The 23,321-nt window shown below is 38.0% G+C and overlaps 1 protein-coding gene across 1 annotated transcript; it reads right to left on the bottom strand.

The window, feature by feature from the left end:
- Lancl3 (LanC like family member 3) lies at positions 1-23,321 on the bottom strand (the record flags this gene model as incomplete). Its single annotated transcript, XM_015488002.2, has 4 exons — positions 1-2,028; positions 10,116-10,323; positions 18,399-18,596; positions 23,177-23,321. Coding segments are annotated over 4 exons (711 nt in total), but the record flags the coding sequence as incomplete, so codon positions are not given.

Raw genomic sequence — 23,321 nt, 5'->3', positions numbered from 1 at the left:
TTGAATTTGTGATCTTCCTGCCTCGGCTTCCCATGTAGCTGAGATTGCAGGTGTGTGCCTCCGTGACTGACTATTCTAGTTTGTTTTGATTAGTGCAAAAGTACAAAGAGTCACAAAATATACAACACCAATTCTTACCTTTCTTTGGTAAGATTCTTTGTGAATCTCTTGAATACTAGAAGTCTTTTTCCCCCAAAAAGGAGCACATGCTGAATGTATGCGCGCATACACACACAAACACACACATAAACACACCTAGGTGTGTGCACCTATGCACACCAACATACATACAAATGTTTTAGGCAACAGAGTATTCCCTAACTCCTCTCAAAATCTACCAATGACTCAGATTAGGAACTACCAAACTATAGGATAAGTGCTTAGGTTTACATAAGGATAGATGTAGCATATATACACACACGTACATATATATATATACATATATATCCAAATATCTAATGACTATTTAAATAATTAAGTCCTATACAGTACAATTTCCTCCTTACTGTGAAATATGAAAATGTCCAGGATCAAACTTCAGGATAGGGGTAAATGCATGTTTTGCATATTAAAGTGACAGATGCTGCTAAAGTGTTCTGTAAACCACTATTTACTTGAAGCAGTTTCACAACTTCTATGTGTTTACAGCAGGGTTTAATTTAATATGATAACTTGGTTCAATGGGTATTGTAACCAATTCTAGTGGACCCTGTGTCTTGGAAGGTAAGGTGACCAGCCAGGGAGTTCACTCATCTCTTAAACTAATAGTATAAAGTCAAACAATATTGCTTCCACAATCAACTGGTGCCTTTCTTAGCCTGTCTGTCTGTCCCAAGGGACACAGTATTACATCAAAAGCAGAAATGACACAGCTTTGTAGTGGTTACCCTGATCTTTGAGATGAGTGATTTTTACCAAGAGCAAATTTTACAGTTTGACTAATAGCTTCATAGAGATTACATACATAAAGGCATTTTAAAAATTACCAACAATAGACAATACACAGCTCACACTTGAAATTCAGAAAAACACTTGACAGCAACACTTGCTATAGTATTTGCTAGACTATGAATTTTTCTTCTTTATTTGTGGTTCTGGAGATGGAACCCAGGGCCTTGTGCAAGCTAGACATGCATTCCACCACTGAGTTACACCCGCCAGCCCTGCCTGAATTTTACTATTCTAATTGAGCTTTAGGAAAGAAAAAGGAACTAGGAAAAGAGATATTCTAAGGCCTAAGGAAATGTGGAACTTCAGTGTTTAAGTTATGATATGATGTCTTTAAAGTGCCCAGGGCAATGATAAAAAATATTCATATGCAAATATCTCCATTCAGTAAAAATCATGAATTTCAATAATTAAAGGCTTAGGACAATCAAAGGTTTTCTTTTTTGTCCTTCATCCTGACATTTCAACCCTGCCAGCAGTTTTCACTGGGGCAAATTAAGTTTTGATTGTCTGTATTTCTGAATTTAGGGGTGGAAAACACCCACAGAGGGCCAGATTCTCTTTCCAATTGGGAAAGTACTAGAATTTTATTGCCATAGTGCCCCTCTCTGTTTTGGTTCTTGTGTTATCAACTGAAAAACAGATTATTTCTTTTCTCCTTTCTCTCTGATCTCCGGTTTTACATCCACTCCCTGAAACATACATTCGCTACAGTTTTTAGATGAGTTGTGGTGTCTTATTTTGTAGGTTCTCTCCAGTCTGCTACCATGCTACCTTCCCCTCCTGCTCCCATCCTTCCGGCAGCAATGTTAAGGCTCATGGTCATGATACCATTGAATGTGGCTTATGTGGAAACTGCCTCGGCAGGCTCAGGAAATCTCAGGGGACTTCTGCAGGGCCACAATGGGAGATGGAACCTTTTAAACAAAGACGCTGAAGAGAGGGAATTCAGCCTGATTGGGCTGCAGCAGGTCGATCAGAAAGCACACGGTCCCGGAGAAGCCTTCATACAAGCTGTATATGCTTTCAAGGACCCGTGACCCGGCCTTGAATTCCTCGGTAAATAAGAATTGAGCAAACCTAAGAGGAGAAGAGAAGAAGAAAATATGAACAGTTACAATATCAGTGTTTCCATATTGGCCTTGCCTTCTTCCTCCTCTTCTGCTGAATTAAAGTTTTGTTTTGTTTGGTACAGGCCATTGAACCCAATGGCACTTTACCACTGAGTCACATCCCCAGCCGCCTTGATTTTGAGACAGGGTCTCCTCGCTAAGTTGTTGAGGCTGGCATTGCCACATCATTCTCTTTCCAGAGTTATGTAATTAAGTATTTTAAGAAAGACATTTTCTCTAAATAAATTAAGAGGATCTGTTATATAATTGTTTTATGTTTCACAACAGATTGTGTTGGCAAGCAAATCCAAGTATTTTCAGAGTCTGCAAAGTAAAGTACTTTGGTGTTTTCTGAGGATTTCGTTCCGTCTGTCATCCAATAATTAAAAGCAAAAAAGACAGATAAACTGACCTACTTTTATTTATCTTCAATAGAAGCAAACTGATATATTGCTGTTCTGTTAAAAACAAGTAAATATGCTGTTTCTGCAGGCATATTATTTCTGAGCTAGGATTCATTTATGTGTGACAGAGAGAAGAGACTGTGAAAATAAATGGGCAAGATTTTATACAATCTGTGCTTTGGGCAAACAAAGGAAGAAGATGAATGGGGAAAGGCAAGCAACCTTTTATAATGATGACATCAATAGCAGACTCAGCTACAAGACAGATTATGTTTAAGACACCCCCATTAAAAAAGCCACTGGCCTCTAAATTCTCTACGAAGGACCTTTTTTCTTTTGCTTATATTTGCCACAAATTCTATTCAGATTATGGATAGCAAACAACATTTTAAAAAGCAATTTAGAGCTTTAACTTTCTTTTTTCTTTTTTGGTGTTGGGGATTGAATCCAGGGGTGCTTTACCACTGAGCTACATCCCCAGCTTTTTTTATTTTTTTATTTTGACACAGGGTCTCACGAAGTTGCTTAGGGCCTCGAACTTGTGTTCCTCTTACCTCAGTCTCCTGGGTTGCTGGAATTACAGGCATGTGACACCATGCCCAGCTAGCAATTTACAGCTTTTAAAATGCTGTCATCTATGTTATTTATTCATTCGTTTATTTATTTTACTGACCTTCTCTACTCATTCTCATCAACAAAAATAATCAACAATTCAGAGGCTGGAACGCACAGCTTGGTAAGGCCTGAGAGCTGATATTGCCATAAATTTACATTATTGCTACTACACCAGGGGTCCTATGAAGAGTAATTACTTATTTTATCTTTTTAGAGCTCTTGAAATTATGGATGGTAGCTTAAAATAAATCAGCAGGGAGCACTGCATTTCTGTCTGGTACAATTTTTCTATCAACTGCTTTCTTGACTATGCAACAATTTTAAATGGAATTTTACATTCTAAACAAGTAGAATAATAAGGCATCCTTAAGAATTAATTCAAAATTTATGGTTATATAATAAAGATGGCATTGTGATATAGTTTTGGAGAGGGACTTCATCTTTTTAGTGCTATGGATCATTTGGCAGTCTGAATGTCTCAAAAAAGCTTTCAAATGCATAAAATAAAATACATAAGATTACAAAGAAAATTAATATTATTAAAAACACCATAAGTGAAATATTTATCTTCTTTTTTCATCTTTCCTTTTGTGTGTGTGTGTGTGTCTGTGTGTGCTGGGAATCAAACCCAGGGCCTGGTGTATACTAAGTGCATGCTCTACCACTGAGCTACACCCTAAGTCCAAGTAAAAAACAGTAAAACCAAACCAAAGCTGTAATACAATAACATATGTATTCTTCATTAAAATATTAAACAACAAGATTTAGTAGGGGGTTTAATAATTTCTGACATTTCTAAGTAGTGATGAGAATAAAATCTATTTCACAATATCTGTAATAAGAGCAGTTTAACCCATTAAGTCCCAAGTCTTCAATTCTGTAACTATTTCAATGAAATTGGCATAGATACAATAAAATGGGTTGGAAATAATTATCTATGCCTTATACATAACATATATGTGTTTGTGTATATATGTAAACAAATATGTAGATGTATGTATACATATATGTATAGCATATGTATTTGTACACACACATACATATATAATCAAACATTATAGTCAATCATCTATTACTTTTCTCAAAAGAACCCACCTCTAAAACTATAATTATTTCAAAGTTACCATAAGTGGTATACTTGTTGTCCAATTTAAATTTTTATAGGTGTTCCATATCTGGGATCATAGAGCAAAATGGCTTAATACGAGAATATCTAGTATTTCTGTTGGTTGCAGAATGGCAGCTACTGCTGATAATTCTGCGACTTATTGTCTATATTCTGATGGAAAGAAATCATTCATTTCAGTTTAAGATGTAATCTTTTTCTTAAATAAGTTTACAAACTCCAGACTAAGAACTCCTGGTATAGTAGAAAGAGAAGGAAAAAGCTATGGAGTTGAGATAGATATACAAATTTGAGATAGATATGCATCCCTCCCCCCCTCTTTTTTTTTTTTGGTACCAGTGATTGAACTCAGGGGCACATCCCCAGCCCTATTTTGCATTTTATTTAGAAATAGTGTCTTACTGAGTTGCTTAGGGCCTTGCTTTTGCTGAAACCTGGCTTTGAACTTGGGATCCTCCTGCCTCAGCCTCCCGAGCTGCTGGGATTACAGCGTGTCCAGCAGATATGCACATTTCTTAAATTTAACCTTAAAATACTGAAATTGTATAGTGGCACAGAATTTTCTGTAGAGATTAAAGATATCATATAATAGTTTCTGAGCATATAGCAAAAATTGGATAAATGGGAAATATTATTTTTTCACATAACTGTATTGTAGCAGAATATTTGTATAACAGAGAAAACTTACCTCACACAATAAAAGAAACCCAGTTAAATTTGTTCCCTCTTCTGACCTTTTCTCCCAAGCACTCATTTATTTATTATAATACTACACATTATTAAAGTGATTATCACTTAATATTCTGCATTTGTTACTTAAAAATAATATGAAAATCATTTTCTCTGCTTTTCAAAACAATTTCTAAATGCCATGAAGCAATTCATAAGAGAAATAGCAACATATAAGAACAGCAATTCCACTGTTTTTACATAATCGTGCATTAACATTTACGGAAAATGTTGTTGATATGAAAGTGAAAAGATGGTTTCAAAAATCTACCCAATGATGCAGAAATCAAATTAACAAATTCATTTTTCTGAAACATTCTCAGTCAAAACAGAAGTCAGAATGAAAATTATGAAGCTGAAAAGAATGAGATTGAGAACATTACATACCAAAACCTACTAATTATGACCAAATCTGAGCAAAGAGGAAAATTCCTAGATCTATGAGTTATTATTATTAATAATAGGAAGATGGAAGATTATCTAATTAAGGATTTTTAAACTCTAGAAAATAACAAAATAGAAAAAAAAGGAGGAAATCAAAATACAGACAGAAAGTAATAAAGTAGGAAGCAAAAGAGAAAAACAGAATTAATAAACAAAACCAAGAACGAGTTCCTTGAAAGGACAAATAAGATAGAAAAAAAAATGGTGGTGTGTCTGATCAAGAAGGAAAAGCACTCGGAATGAGAAAGGGTATAAAACCACAGATATGGGAAATTAAAAATATTACGGAACTATACGATTGAAGCTCTATGTAAAAAATTTTGAAAAATCCAATGAACTGATAGTTTTGTAGAAATATACTCACTATCATAAAAAAGAGATAGGCTGGGCATGGTGGTGCACTCCTGCAATCCCAGCAGCTTGGGAGGTTGAGGCAGGAGGATCTCATGTTCAAAACCAGCCTCAGCAACTTAGTAAGGCCCTAAGCAGCTTAGTGAGACCCTGTCTCTAAATAAACAAATAAATAAATAGGTCCAGGGGTGTAGCTCAGTGGTAAGGCATCCCAGGGTTCAATCTCCAATACAAAACAATAAACAAAAACTAAAATCATAATCAAAAGAATCCAACAAAACAAATTGTCCTAGTCTATTTGTTCAAATATCCTTGCTTTTATGCTGATTTTTTTCTTTTTAGGGATGTTTTCTGTCTTATCATCTTTATATTCTTTATATTCACTTCATATAATGAATATTGTGTTAGTTTATGACATTCCCTTATTCAAGGTAATCCAATGGATTCCCATATGACTCAGAGTAAAGGCCAAAATCTGAGTGAAAGGTCCATGGGAACTAGCCTCTCTTTACAAACTCTCTGATCTCATCTCCTGGCTTTCTCCTGGTTCTCTCTATCACAGTGCCTTCCTTGTGATTCCACTAAGATGCCAGGTACACTTCACCTCAAGTCCTTTCAAGTTTTAATTTCCTCTACCTGTAGCGCGTACTTTCCACATTGATCTCCTGGCACCTAGCTTTTTGAGTAAAAGTCATTCAGGTCTTTTTTCCCCAGAAAAGTCCAGTGCCAATTTATCCAATATTCAATATTAAAATAAAACATAAAAGCTGGGAACGGTGGCATACATCTGCTTGGAAGGCTGAGGCAGGAAGATCAAGAGTTCAAAGCCAGCCTCAGCAACTTAGAAAAAAGGCTCTAAGCAATTTAGCAAGACCTTGTCTCAAAGTAAAACATAAAAAAGGGGTTGGGGATATGGCTCAGTGATTAAGCACCCCTGGATTCAATCCCCGGTACCAAAAAAATAGCAAAACATAAAATATCCTTTATGATATTTGCATGTGTGCTCTGAAGGAAAAATACTAAATAAGTAAGTCCTCTGTTTGAAGCTCCATGTGCCACCCTGCCACGCTAAATTTGACAAATTGATTCTAAAATACATTTGAAAAATAAATGAGGGAGAGCAGCTAAGAAAACTTAAAAATAATAAGTAATGAAATGTTGAACTAGGTAAATGGGACAAAACAAAGTTCAGAAACAAAACCATATATTTATATACATTCAGTTTATGATCAAAGTATAATTTCAAATTTTAAATGATGAGGGTAATTGCTATTGGAAAATTCTGCTTTTCAGTCAACAAAGATAGATACCCATTTAACACCATTTTTTTAAAAGTAAGTTCTAGGGTGGGAAGGGAATGGAGGGGGCAGGGGGTTAGCAATGATGGTGGAATGTGATGGACATCATTATCCAAAGTACATGTATGAAGACATGAATTGGTGTGAACATACTTTATATACAGAGATATGAAAAAATTGTGTTCTATATATGTAATAAGAATTGTGATGCATTCTATTGTCATGTTTTTAAAAAACAAAAGCAATTTAAAAAAGTAAGTTCTAGCTAAATAAAAATATTAATGTGAGGTAATAAAACCATAAAGGTACTAATATCAGTGTAAGTTAATTCTTTGGAATCTTGGAATAGGAAAGGTATTATTTTGCTGCTGTTGTTTTTTTATGGTGCTGGGGATCAAACCCAGGGCTTTGTACATGTGAGGCAAGCACTCTACCAATTGAGCTATATCCCCAGCCCCTGGGAAAGGTGTTTTTAACCATAACACAAAGTCCAGGAGTCTTAAAAGAAAGATGTACAACTTTAACAAGAAAAATACTTAAAACTTTGGTATGATGAAACACCATGAACAAAGTTGAAAGAGAAATGATAAAGTAAAAAATATATTTACAGCACATTGAGAGTTACAGTCTTTACTATAAGCATTGCAGTAGGAAAAAAAATGGGGAAAGAATAAAGATGGGCTAGATATAGATCAAGAAATACTTAGGGAACTAATGATTTCAATTCTAAAATTTCTTCTATAGAAATGCATACACAAGTGCACAGAAATGTATATATTGAATATTTGGGGCAATTTTGTTTGTATTAGTAAAGATTGTACATTTAGAGATTGGTTAAATTAATTATGGTATATCAATCATAAATAATAATATAGTTAGTTAAAGCAATGAGCTAGATCTATGCAAAATGAAATGAAATATGTCCCTGAAAAATTGTTCATTTAGGTGCTGGGGTTGTGGCTCAGTGGTAGAGCACTTGCCTAGCACGTGTGAGGCACTGGGCTCAATCCCTAACACCACATAAAAATAAACAAAATAAAGGTATCATGTCCATATACAACTAAAGATATTTTTTAAAAAATTGTTCATTTAAAATTATAAGTTGAAAGCAATATGTATACTATTGTTGTACGTATGTAACAGCAGGAGCCTACTAAAATATACATAGGGCTGAGACTATAGTTTAGTGGCAGAGTGTGTGCTTATTATACAAAGTCCTGGGTGCCATTCCCAGCACCAAAAATAATATACATACACACAAGAAAAAAAAATACTCCCAGATATATAAGCATACATTTATGCACAGATGAAAGTCTAGAAGGATAAAACTCAATTTTGTAGTAATAACAATGGTGGAATACTTAATTGCAGTTACTATGTGCCAGGCATTGCTTTACATAAGATTCACAGGTTAACTCATTTAAACTACCCAATTCTGCTAGCTGGGCACAATGGCACATGCTTATATTCCCAGCAGCTCTGGAGGCTGAGGCAGGAGAATCGTGAGTTCAAAGACAGCCTCAGCAAAAGCGAGGTGCTAAGTAACTTAGTGAGACCCTGTCTCTAAATAAAATACAAAATAGGGCTGGGGACATGGCTCAGTGGCTGAGTACCTCTGAGTTCAATCTCTGGTACCCCCACCTCCGCCAAAATAAATAAATAAACTACCCAATACTGCTGATTGTATTGGGTAGTAAAGATACAGTAAAGATATAGTAAAGATTGTAACTCTGTCCATGTGCTGTAAATATATTTTTACTTTATCATTTCTCTTTCAACTATGTTCATGGTCTTTCATCATACCCAAATTTTAAGAATTTTTTCTTGTTAAAGTTGTCCATCTTTCTTTTAAGACTCCTGGACTTTGTATTATGTTTAAAAACACCTTTCCCAGGGGCTGGGGATATAGTTCAGTTGGTAGAGTGCTTGCCTTGCATGAACAAGGCACTATTTCCCACATGTTGTGGCTGAAGAGCACAGGGCAAGTTAAATGTCTAGTTAAAGGTCACACAGCCAATATGATAATCATCAGGTGCATTCCTTTGATGGAAATGCTCACAGAAGTACAGGGCTATTCCTGAACTTCCACTGAGTGACAGCTCAGATGCAAGGGTATCAGACCACATGAGTGGGGGTGAAAGGCTCCCTGGCTTAGAAGACCTAAGTGCCACACAGAAAATCAGTACCTTTTATAACAACTTATGGACATAGACTGCTCCAAGTCCCTCGAAGGGAATGCCAGTTTCATGCTACTTGGCATTCAGGGAAGTCTCTACTTATATTTTCTATCAGGTTATTTATACTTCATTCACAGACTCCTTGGTCCAATTTACTCAGTTTATCAGTAAGGGCTTACTTCTATTAAAGCAATGTTGTCCGTTATACAAGGGATGTTTCATCTTTATCAGGCTTTCAGGGAATAAACTATAAAGAACAACTTTGCATTATCTATCAAAATTAAAAATACACTCGTCATTTGGTCCAGTAACTCCACTTCTAGGAATTTACCTTTTAGATATACCCATATGCATGCAAAATAATACAATACACACAAAAAATAACACACACTTGTTTATGCATGGAAAAAGTCTGGAAAGATAAAACTCAAATTGTAGTAATAACAGTGAATATTTACATTGCAATTATTAGGTGCTTGGCATTGTTTTAAATGATTTTCCTGTGTACAAGGTTATTCATCATAGCACTATTTATAGTGCAAAATACTGGAAACAATCCAAATAAATATTTTTATTTTAATGACAATAAAATATTTAACAAAATGACTGAAGAAGTCCTTGATGTATTGATTTAGGATGTTTAGTAAGATAGCAAGGCACTATCATTTGTACAAAATTAAAAAAAGGGACAAAATTTTACATATACTCCCATTTGCTTACATGTACACAGAATGTCCTTGGACAGATAACCAAGAAAATGATAATAGTGTCAGGGAAGTCAATTAAATGGCTGGAGGGCAGTGTTGATGTAATTCTTTTTGTACTTTTTAAACTATGTGACTGTGTCACTTATTCAGAAAATTAAAAAGATTAAAATTTAAAAAAAAAAAAACATAAGAAGAATGGCTGACCTTTGGGCACGGTAGATGTATTTTGAGTTTCCGGTCAGCCGGTACAACAGCAGGAACACGTAGGCACTGCCAGCGACACCATGGCAAATCCCCGGTCCCTTCTTCAGCAGGCCCTTCTGCCATGTGAGCTCCCCACAACGGATACATGTGTCCAGGTACTGTGGTTTCTTGGAAACCAGATAAGCTTTGGCAAACAGATAGGCAATTCCTGTGAAAACATCAAAGACATGAGAGGTGACTTTCAGAGCTTATGCTATAGAGCAGAACTTCTCCAATATAAAAGTTTTACAAATCACCACACAGATTCTAACACAGTAGGTCTGAGATACTACATCTCTCTTTCTTCTATGTTGGGGATGGAACCCAGTGTCTCAAGCATGCTAGGCAAGCGTTCTATTACTAAACTACATCCTTAACCTGAGATACTGCATTTATAACGAGCATCCTTCCAGGGACTGCACTTTGAGTAGCAAGGCTACAGAATGCTCTTTAAGGGAGTCTTCTTTTTTCCCCTTGTGGGATTTAGCTTAAGTTTTAAAAATCATATTGTAGGGTTGGTCCCTAGAGAAAGAGCAATGTTTTAATCGAAGCCAAATCAATTGATCAAATCCATAACTTAATTTACAAATGGCTTAATATTTAATGATGCATGTACACTGATAGGCATTATGCACATCTGGCTATTTGGAAGCGCTGTTTATACAGCTTACCCATAGAAGGTCAGAATATGCAATGTTTAAGTACTTACAACAGTAAACTTTTTCTTAAGAGCAAAACTGGGAGTCTTTCCAAGAACAACAAGCTCACAAAAAACCTAAGCCAAGACTTCTACTCCAGCTGTGATCTGAGACCTTCCCAACTTCATTGTTCAAAGGAAAGAAATGTTCCTTCAAAACTTGTCAACAAAGGTAGTATCAAAGGCAGGAACAGAAACAAGAGAAGCAACAGCTATTAATAGAAATGTTATCCCCCAGGTTCCAAGTTCTGGGTGCTTATATTCAGAGAGGAGGTTAGTAATTGTGTTACTGACCATTCTTCCTTCTGCATAGCCTACCTGCACCCTAGATAAAAAGTTGGTAAGGGCTGGGGGTGTAGCTCAGTGGTAGTACTTGCTTAGCATGTCAGAGACCCTGGGTTCAACCTCCAGCAGTAGCAGCAGCAGCAGCAGCAGTGTGCGTGCGTGCGCGTGCGCGTGCACACACACACACACACACACAGAAACACAATTGTATTATAAAACAAGAAAAGCTAGATATCTTAACTAGCTCATCCATCAGGGTGATCTCTGCCTTTCATTTCTTTGAACAGGCTATTTTATAACTCTGCAGAGATAGAAATTACCTTGTAGAAAACTGATAGTAATGCATATAATTCCTATTCCTAGAAGCTTACATTCTGCCAGTAGAAGTTGACCTGATTTCTCTCCACCTCTACAGGAAAAGCCAGTTTTCCATCTATGAAGCAAATACATTTTTGCATTCCTAATGGGCTATAAATATATCTGCTCTTTGGACTTTCCTTTCAACCAGCTGTTAATGCCTTTCTGGTTCTCTCATTCATTAATGAGTTAAATGAAATGATTGATATACCGGGCTTGGTGACACACACCTGTCATCCCAGTGACTCAGGAGGCTGAGGCAGGAGGATCACAAGTTCAGGACAGCCTCAGCAACTTAGCAAGGCCCTAAGCACCTTAGCAAGACCCTGTCTTGAAATAAAAATAAAAAGGGCTGGGGATGCAGCACAATTTTGGTTAAGTGCCCCCTGGGTTCAATTCCTAGCAATATATGTTCATTTTATATTCATGTGACAGCCATTATTTTATGCTCTTAAAATGTATCCTGAAACCCTCCTTGTGATTAACACTTACATATAGCAACAGGATCTTTGCTCAATCGATGCTTTCTAGTCAACCAAGGACTGACAGGGTTTACCCACAACATTTTCCTTCAGTTTTAAGAACAAACACCTTCACAAACTAAAGGATGATTTTTAAAAGAACTGAACTTATTTAATTATTTAATTATACATTCATCCATTTGAAAGAGGTCAGTGACTATCTCTCATATGCATAGGTCTAAGCAAGGCCCCCTTCATGGGCATGCCATCTGTCTGCAATGTGGGTGTGCCCATAGGCCACACCCCTTAAAGGGTCCCATGGTGAGTTTAATGCTCTGCTGTTACTGCCTTGAAATTCTCAATAGTTTTTTTTTTCCTAATAAAGAGCCTGCATTTTCATTTTGCACTGGGGTTCCCCAAATTATGTAACTAATTCTGTCCCCGGATGATAGAAAATAAATGCTAAACCTGACTCCTGCCCTTCAGGAAAGCACTGTCTAAAAAAGGAGATAAAAATATGTAAACATGATTGATATGTAATAAGATATGCAGTTCACAATGCTGATGGGACATAAAATGATTGACAGTGTCAATGATACCGGAGGGATCAGAAAGATGGAAGTTTCCTGAGGGGGACCGATGGGGGAGGCCTGCAATGGAGTAAGGCTTCTAGGGCTTGTAGTATGCGTAGTTAATTCCAGGCTCAAAGCAAGGCAGGGAGAGCAAGATGATAAAAGCAAAGAAGCAGAACCAGGAAGTACAGGCCACATGAAAGCCAGGGGGCAGTGTCCTAAATGACAGGCCAGTGGAGAAGAAGAATAGATTGGGCTCAGATTAAAGATGGCTTGATAAGTCCAGTTAAGCAGTTTGAACTGCATCCTGTGGGCAATACAGAACTACTGGAAGTGCTTTTGTTGTGAATTGGTTGGTTTTTATTTTTGCATAATGGTCTGATCATTCTTATAGACGCAAGGTCCCTGTAGTGTTCTCAGGAAGGGCTTGCAGGGCAATGGGATGGCTCAGAGCTAATTATGCTGGCAGAAAGATAAAAATAAAGCTAACAAGAGTCACCTCACAGTTTAGATATTAATTGAGCATCTAGTATATGCCAAGCACAGGTTTTGAAAAGGCCCTACCTTCATGGCATTTACAACTTAACTGGAGGTATTAATTAGGCTATGTGTGGAAAAATAGAGGTACACACAGGAGGGCCCCTAACTCACAGTAGATGGTAGGAAAGGCCTACTAGAAAGAGTGACACATCTAATCTGAGTACTGGGGATTGGGGAGGTATGTGTTAGGTATACCCAATGCTGTTGGTGCCCAGACCAGATCCACTTTACCTTGCTTTGCCCCGTCTCCCAGTTCTTGTGAGAACTGGCTTCTACTAAAGCTCACAGCTGCCCCCTTCTTGGGAGATTTGCCCACAGCCAAATGGAAGGCTATGTTCTGCACCCATCCCACAACTGATTTTAATCATATAGGGGCACAAAAGGTCACCTCCATTGCCTCAAGACCAAACCAGAGTTTTGATATAATCTGTGCTTCTTAACTTCCCATGGGATCAGGGAGAAGCTAGTCTCCGGGTGGGCCCTGCCTACCCCTGGCTTTTCTCCTTTCCCCTGTACTACTTCCCTGCTGCTTCTAGGTTTCTCCCAAGAGCAGGCTCTGCATCCAGATGTTCAGCAAAGAGCATGTAGTGAGGGGTTCCAGCCATGGCCAAACTAGGTGGTTCCCTGTAACGGGGTGTGGGGGGGGTTCAGTATGGCCCTTTGTGATCCAGTCCTGCTCTCTTCCCCTCCTCTCCTCCACTATTTGCTTGAGGCTATTCATTTCAGTACAAACCAAACTACCCACAGCATTTCCGTGACTCTGCATGCCAGCCTTGTTCACTCTTGGAACAAGCTTCCCTTCTTTCTCGGCCTAACTTACTGCAGGCATAACCTCTTCCAGGAAGCCTTTTCTGAGCCTGGAGGCAGCACCAGGAATCCCTCCCATGGCTCCCTATACAAATCTTAGCACATACAGAATAGGACTAAAATGATCTATTTCTACTTGTACTCCCCTAACAATACAAATCACCCAAGGACAGGAACTGTATCTTACTCATTTCTGGTCCCATCATCTGTGGCATGGTGTTTTGGCACATGGCAAGGGATCCATAAATGTGGGTTGACCCCATAATGCCTCATTTCTCACCCCAGCAGAGGCTGACAGAGCTGAGTTGTAGATGAGAAATGTATAAGAAAGAAGGGCTGAGACGGTGTAATTACTATACCAGGCCATTACCCCCAGACAGCTTAAGAGGTATTGATCCTGTGTTTCCAGCCAGAGGAATGAAAGGACCTGGATCACAGAATGGTACATTGAAGGAACCTTGAAAAACTTCTAAATCTATTGGCTCTTAACCTGACCTAAAGGAATCCATGATAAGGCTACTTAATCTAAAAGGAAGGGCTGGGCACCATGGTGCATGTCTGTAATGGCAGTGGCTGGGGAGACTGAGGAAGGAGGATTGTGAGTTCAAAGCCAGCCTCAACAAATTAGTGAGGCCCCAAGCAATTTAGTAAGATCCTGTCTCAAAATAAAATACAAAATGGGCTGGGGGTGTGGCTTACTGGTAAAGTGCCCCTGGATTCAATTCCTGGTTCAAAAAAGAAAGAAAGAAAAAAAAAAGAAGGAATGTTGAGTTTGATTTTTGGTAGGAACCATGTAAGTTCTTCATGGGAACACTAATTAGTGTGAATTGATCAGAAACCAAAGTCAGCAACAATTATGTCTTTGCCAAATACAACTGGGGAAAGGACCTGGTTATCACTTAATAAAGATGGTTTGAGAAACAATCTTTGTAAACATGGGATCCAGCAGAGACTTGTGACAACTGCATTTAGGGCATGTTGTTTCAACACACGGGATAATCAGCACTCAGGTCTATTCTGGGATGTGTAATGTTGCTAAGGCACTACAAAGCTTAGTGACCAGCCTGTGTTTCAAAAGCTGTGTTCTTTATTAATAAAGTCACCTACTTGGGCTTGGGGGATATACCTCAATGGGAGAGTGCTTATCAAGCCTACATGAGGTCCTGAGTTCAATTCTCAGAATCACACACACACACACACACACACATGCACGTGCATTCACACACACACACACATACACACACACACATACACACACACACACGTACCCACTTTCAAAGTCACCTACCCCAGAGCCTTCATAAAATGAGTTTTTAGAAAATGCCTGCACCTGTGTTTCACTCACAGAGTACAGGAAATGCAAAGTCAGTGTCACCACAGTAATGATGTAACCTGATGCAGTTGGGAGTTTATTTTAGCCTCAGCATTTGTTTTAATGATTTTGCAAATGGCTTTCGTCCTGTATTTCAGAGTCATCAAAGCTGTGAAAGGGTCATATAACCTTCCTGCAATACTTTATTGCATTTAGTGAAAAAAAGCTCTATGCCGCTGTAGGTATTTATAAATGTGGGTGTTTGCAAAGCATCAGAGACATATCTCTCAGAAATGGCAAGGGTCCAAGGAGAAAAGGGGCCCATGGTGATAAAAAGATTGAGTTTCACAACTCCTTCTTAACAAATTCATTTCACAGATGAAACAGAATGACTTTTTTCAAGGTCACCTAGCTGGTTAGTGTTGGAGCTACAGTTAGAACTCAGAGTTATTAACCTGGAGTCAAGAACTATTTCTACATTGCATAAATGATAACTAGGGCTGTCACCTGTAGAGGTGAGTTGAAGGAAAGTCAATAACAAACAAAGGGAACGATAACGTAGCATTAATGAAGTTCCACCTTGTGGATTATCTCTGGCAGGTTTTTCATCACAGAATTTGTCTGCTGCTCCAAACCATCTGTGCTATTCATAAATCTACTATGAAATTTTTTCCCTCAAACAAATGAAATTATTTTTCTAGCTATTTCGTATTTGAGAATTCAGGGGGAATTGACTGTTGCCAACTTCAGCTAGACCTTGATCATCTTTGACTTGCACTTATCAGATTTCTAATCACTCTTGAGGCTGTTTGTAGAGCATCTCTTAAAAGAAAGAGCAATGCTCTGTGGGTGGGAGTGGGGATTGGCAGAAATAATGGGCCCCATTTTATTTTTGTTTTTTTCATTTGTGAACTGATTTGTTTTGGGCAGTCCAGTGAGTACAGGGATTAAATGACCTTGCATTGAAAACTATGCTTAATCTTCTCAAGATACCTAATATAAATGATAAAGGAGGATAAATAAGGTCCCCAATGTGATGAATCCTATGCTGTCCTGCTACGGTCCATGATTTGCAGAGACAGATGGTATCTGGTACAGAAAGGATGGAATAACTGCCCTTCAAGACACCTGTATCAATTAACTGGCTCACTCACTCATTTTAGTAGATTATCTTCCCACTCTATTAAAGGCTGTTACTAGCACATTGAGTCCTTTTAAAATATTTTGTATTTAATTTGGGTCATCTCCAAAATTCAAGGATTCTGGGATGGTTGGAGGAGATCCAGAGACCATCATTGAGAATGATTAAGGGGAATGGGAAATGGAGGTATTGAGCATAACAAGAAGAAATATAATTTCCAGGGTTGTAAATAACTGTTATGCTTTTTTTCCCAAAAAGGTCACAGTGAGAAGAAATAGGCACAAATTAGAGTTGGCAGGAGTTAGCATGGACATAATGTACAATGTCCTGGTACTGATATAAGCACACACTTTGAATTTTTTTCCATAGGTAAATGTTGCAGGCAGAGGAAATATGGCAATATGTTGTGACTTATTTTTCATCAACTCAAACTATATCAAGGAAAAATGAATTACAGTTGAATTAAAGAAATAAAATAAGGGGGGAAAGGAGGTAACAATCAGGTAACAACGTAAAGAGAAAGCAAATATAGTCTAAAGCTGTGCTCGTGATTGAAATATAGCCTTGAAAATTAAATGCACTTGTAATCTAAAAATTTTGTGTATTTTATTCTCTTCCCTGGTCAACTTACCAAAATTAATTGATTTATTTGAACTTAACTTACTTCAATTTGCCTTATCTCCAAAGGCCTAATTAGAAGTGTAATGGGATTTTTAAAAGGTGGTTAGAGGAGGTAGGTAATGGGATCTGAAAAGTTTATAGACTCAATTCTGCAGCATTCAATAGGGATGGCTTTTCATTTCTTAAGACTTTTTTATTAGGTACTACTAGACTCCTCATTTGAAAAAGAATTCTAAAACATGCATCTTAAAGATTCACACAAATTGACTGAGGGTACTATTAAAATGCATATTCTGATTCAGTGGGGTGGAGACTGAGATTCTGGATTTCTAACAAGCTTTCAGTTGTCCATGATACTAGGTCAGGGCCACAGTATGAGCTGCCAGGCTCTAGATCTGCATGTTTAATATAGCTAGTGAGTTTTTGTTTTGTTTTGGTGCCAGGAATCAAACCCAGGGGCACTTAACCACTGAACCACCTTCCCAGCCCTTTTTATTTTTTATTTTGAGACAGAGTCAGTAAGTTGTTTAGGGCTTTGCTAAATTGCTGAGGCTGGCTTTGAACTGGTGATCATCCTGCCTCAGCCTCCTGAGCCACTGGGGTTATAGGTGTGTACCAGTGCATCCGGTTGCCATTGAGTTTTTGAAACGTGGCTGGTCTGAATTAACATGTGATGAAAATGTAAAATAGACACTGGATTTTAAAGATTCAATATTTTTAAAAATGTAAATTATCTCAATTTTTAAATTGGTTGCCTGTTGAAATGATAACTCTTGGGGCATATTGGATTATATGATATATACCATTAAATTAATTGTACTCATTTTTTTCTATATTTTTATATAGGGCTACTAATTTTTTTTTTTTTTGGTGGCACTGGTGATTGAACCCAGAACCTTCAGCCAGTTAAGCATGTACTTTACCATTGAGTTATAATCGAATCCCCTGAAAACGTAAATTACATGTGTGGCTCATAGTATACTCCTATTGGACAGTGCTAGTTTAACAGTATATACAAAGAAATATGCATTATAATTATTTTTGGGGGGGGTACAGGGGATTGAACCCAGGGCACTCAACCACTGAGCCACATCCCCAGCCCTATTTTGTATTTTATTTATAGACATGGGCTCACTGAGTTGATTAGTGCCTTGCTTTTGCTGAAACTGGCTTTGAACTCGTGATCCTCCTGCCTCAGTCTCCTGAGCTGTTGGGATACAGGCAGGCACCAACAAGCCTGGTTCATTATAATTTTTTTAAAAAATACAGAATTATTTCCAGACTTCTTTTAGAGATGAAGACAATTTTGGTTTTGAAAAATTTCATCTTTGCCTTTTTTATCTTACATAATAACGACCTAATGAGCAATACCCTCACGTCTCAGAAAAGGAATTTCCCTCTGGCTACACTAGATGAAAGGCCATGTGTTCAGACAACAGTGTGTTCGAGACCTGGAGCACCGTGGCACCAGTGGACCAACTCATTCTCTCTCTCGATAGTCTCGCCGAGCTCAGGTGGCCAGTTACAATTCTGTTCCTGTTCCATGAGGAAGTCCACACTCTGCCACACCAGCTCCCGATCTGCGGGCTTGAGGTGCTCATGGTAAGAAAGAAGCATCTGCAGAATGGATGACAGGCCATGAGCTGCTCCTGTGTGGACAAACAAAGTACAATTTATCTATATAATAGGGAGAAGAGGTCACACACACACACACACACACACACACTTACAATGTTACTTGAAAGAACATACAGTACTTTAACAATTGAGTTGCTGAATAACTAGGCTTCTGACAAACTGTGATCTGCAGGCCAAATCTAGCCCACTGCCTGTTTTTATAAATAAAGTTTTACTGGAACACAGAGCCATTCACTTCATATTGTTTATGGCTATTTTTGTGTTAGGACAGCAGAGTTGTATTTGTGACAGAGATCACATGACCCCCAAAGCCTAAAATATTTACTATCCAGTTCTTCATAGAAAAAGTTTGTTGTTTGCAGAGGTAGCAACAAATCCCATCATTCTGTACCACTATAATGCACCAATAAAAATTTCGGAAAAAGAATAAAAATTGTTGACTATCTTACTTCAGAGATTTTTTTAAAAACTGCAATTAACATATCAATAGCCTTTACAAAAATACTCCTAAAGTACTTGACCACAATTTGGTCTAGGTATCCTGAACATTCATTTATTCATTACCTAAGTATTAAGCATCTACTATGCACCAGACACTATTCTAGGTGCTGAGAATAAATCAGTGAATGAAACAGTATAAATCTTTTTTTTGGTAGACATTATTAATTAGTCTTAACTTATTTAATTCTTTACATTTTATACTTGTGTATTAAGCAATGTCTTGTCCTGGGATAGAGAGATGAATATGTTTGTCCCTACCCTTGAAGACCTCCTCATCTAATCCAATGAGAGAATCAGGTTTGCAAATAATTAGAACATGAGGTGTTAAGTGCTCTATGACAGGTGTGTATCAGGAGTGTGACGATTAATATTATGTGGCAACTTAACTGGGTCACATGTTGGCCCAATATTTGGTTAAAAATTATTTCTGGGTATGTCTGTGAGAGTGTTTTTGAATGAAAATAACATTTGAATCTATAGATCAAGTAAAGCAGATTTCCCTCTTCAGTGTGGGTGGGCCTCATCCAATTCACTGAAGGCCCGAATGGAACATTAAGGTTGACAAAGAATTCTCCAGCTGGGACATTAATCTTTTCCCTTTGGACATAGACTATAATTTACAACACTGCCTTTTTCAGCTTCCATAACCTCTTGAGCCAATTCCTTTCCACAAATTATTAAAAGGAATTAGCTCAAGTGATATATACAATACATCTCTCTGGAGAACTTTGACTAACACAAGGAGCTAAAAGGGAACCCAGGAAGGAGAGCTTAATGTGGCCTCAGGGTTGGAGGGGGCGCTGAAGGTTTTGCACAGATGGTGTCATCTGAACAAAAATCTTAAACTCCTGACAGTTCTAACAGAGGATACTGAATTAGCAAAGGCCTGAACCCATGTTTGGAAAAGGATTTAGCTTAACAAAGGGAGAAGGCAGCCCAGTCCATGTAGGAGTTTTCACTCATTCTGAATTCATAGAGTCTTAATTAGTGGTACTGGGGTTAATATATTCCAAGAACTTGCTATTGAAACTCAACTCTCTAATTATAAAACTTTTTCTTTGCATTCAGGCATCTTCCACTTTACATACTTGGAACTTTCCAGAAACAGCCCCCCATCCCCGGCAGTGCTGAGAATTGAACCCAGGGCCTTGTGCATGCCAGGCAAGCACTTTACCAACTGAGCTTTATCCCCAGCCCCAGAAACATTCCTATAGTTGTATCTTGACAAAAATTCTGTTGCTCTTAAAATTTGGTCATGCTGTGGTGTTGCATGCCTGTAATCCCAGTGGTTCAGGAGGCTGAGGCAGGAGGATTGTGAGTTCAAAGTCAGTCTCAACAAATTAGCAAGGCCCTAAGCAACTCAGTGAGACCAATCTCTAAATAAGAAAATAAGTATATGAATAAAAATTAAAAGGGCTGGATGTGGCTCAGTGGTTAAGCGTCCCTGGGTTCAATCCCTGGTACCAAAACAAAACAAAACAAAAATATTTGGTCATGAAGTTTCAAAGTACCTTTCTTTCACTGGATTTGGAATTATTACGAAAAAGTTTCCTTTTCAGGAAAATGTTTATGCATTCGATGGGAATCTGGTTTGTGCTCTCTATGTCAAGGGCCAGAATGCTAATTTCTCTAAAAACCAAAAATCTCAAAACTGAAAGGAATAGCTCTATCAGGGGACTAGAGCAGACACTGCTAGTGACTCTCCATTCAAGTGCACCTGCCTCCCCTTCCTACTTGATACACCTATCATTCTGCCTGAGACCTTCTCTGGCCACAGGGGTATGCCTAGCTCACGGGGAACAGGGCAGAAATACTAGGGAATTAACACATCTGGAGCAGCTGACCAATAAAGTAGGGAGTTGGTGGATGAATAGCAGTTTCCTCAACTCTGCAGTGAGACAATTTCAGAGGCCTGGTCTATACAGTCTCTAAGAATCCCCAAGGGAACTGAGCCTCAGTTGTCCACAGTTGCTCACTATTACACACTCAGTTGCTTCTTTCTCTCCCCTGTCTCATTTCCTCACTCGTCTATCTATGCTTTCTGGAATCATCTTTCAAATAAACCTTTTATACTCAAATCCTTGTGTCTTGGGGTCTCATTGCAGGCAAACTTAGGAACTTAAAGGTTTTCTTGAGACAGCTCTCATTAAAGTGGTTCATTTGTCATTCATTTATTCATTTGGGTATCCTTGGTATGCGCAGGCTCTGTGGCAGAGGTCTAGGGATCACAAAGATAAACAAAAGTAAGTCCCTATCCAAAAAAGGCACAAAGCCCGTTAAGGCAGTTGGACTGGTAAGCCACTAATTAAGTGTAATGTGATGAGGCTCTCCAATAAAAGTGTGGGCAGGGTGACATGATGTTACCCAGTTTGCTTCAGGGGAAAACATGAAACATGTGAATGTTTTTCCAGAATGTTTTTTCAACACCCCTTTCTCCTGAGGCAGAGTAAATACCTCAGGAGATCTCATGACGTTGGTGCAGAGTCTTGAAGTCTGGTTATTACAGGTAGATGAAGAGGTTGGAGGAAGTGGAGTGTTCTAGGCAAAAGGAACATGTAAAAGGTATAAAAATATGAGGACACTTTGTATGCGAGAGACTATGATGCACAGAACCTGGAGGGAAGAGATAAAGCTTGAGTCTGGAGAAAGAGGCTGGTGGTCTACCTTACAAATCTTGCTCAGGAGTGCAAGAACTCTAAAGGGGAGTAATTAATTTACTCCTTAGGTGGCTCAGAGCTCAAAATTATTCCCTGCAATTCAGTAGTCTGTTATTAATCAATGAGTACTAAAAATTTCAAAGTATATAAATATATTACACAAGTATACATATCAACACACACATAAATTTACTTATTAACAAATCAAATAAGCAAACAATAAAATTAAGTCAATTCATTGTAATTTTTGTAAGCCATATGTAAATTTTTAATATCTGCATAAATTAGTGACTGCAATGAAACTTTGTTTCCAAAAAATTAATAACAAAGATTGTGTGTGTGTGTGTGTGTGTGTGTGTGGCACACCTGGGATTGAACTTGAACTCAGGGGCACTCCACCACTGAACCACATCCCTAGCCCTATTTTGTATTTTATTTAGAGACAGGGTCTCACTCAGTTGCTTAAGTGCCTCAGTTTTGCTGAGGTTGGCTTTGAACCCATGATCCTCCTGCCTCAGCCTCCTGAGCTGCTGGGATTACAGGCATGTGCCACCACGACTGGCTGAGAAGATCTTTTGAGCCCAGGAGTTTGAGGCCAGCCTGGGCAATGTAGCGAGACCCTGTCTCAAAAAAAAAAAAGCTGAAGAGCCTTTGAATCTAGGATGAAAGTAATTGTTAAAATAGCTTCAGGCAAACTATGAAAGCAAATATTAAGTTGTGGTTGGTAATATTCATTGATGTTTGCTTTTTTATTTTTATTTTTTTAGGTAAACATTACAGTAGAATGTATTTTGACTTATTATACATACATGGAGTATAACTTCTCATTGTTGTGGTTGAACATGATGTGGAGTCACACTGATCATGTATTCATATATGAACATAGGAAAGTTATGTCGATTGATTCTACTGTTTTTCCTATTCCCATCCCCCTTCCCTTCTCTTGATTCCCCTTTGTCTAACTAATCTAATGAACTTCTATTCTCTTCACCCTCTCTTATTGTGAGTTAGCATCCACATATCACAGAGAACATTCGGCCTTTGGTTTTTTTGGGGATTGGCTTATTTCAATTAGTCTCCAGTTCCATCCATTTACTGGCAAATGACATAATTTCATCCTTCTTGATGGCTGAGTAATACTCCATTGTGTATATATATCATTATTTATCCATTCATCTGTTGAACGGCACCTAGGTTGGTTCCATAGCTTAGCTATTGTGAATTGAGCTGCTCTAAATATTGATGTGACCATGTCATTATAGTATGCTGATTTTTTAAAGTCCTTTGGGTAGGACATTTGCTTTTAAATGACATTTTTAAGTATTTCTTGTTAATGAATCTAGTGATAGCCTATGGCAAAAACAAAAATATCCAGTATCAACATTAGAGACTCCCTCTATCCTACACAGGTCTGTGCCAACATCCTCACTCACCCAAGTACTCGGTTCCATAGTAAGAATACATCAGGGGGAATGGTTTCCTCTTCTTCGTAGCGTATTGCTTCCCAGAGTCCAGAATTGCCTGGCAAATTGATTTGATCTGTGCTGGGGTCAGCACCTGAGTAAGGAAATCAAAAAG

Source organism: Marmota marmota, unplaced genomic scaffold (genome assembly GCF_001458135.2).
Source record: "Marmota marmota marmota unplaced genomic scaffold, marMar, whole genome shotgun sequence".
NCBI classification, from domain to species: Eukaryota; Metazoa; Chordata; class Mammalia; order Rodentia; family Sciuridae; genus Marmota; species Marmota marmota.
Note: the sequence above shows the minus strand (reverse complement) of the source record. Positions and strands in the feature narration are given on the sequence as shown.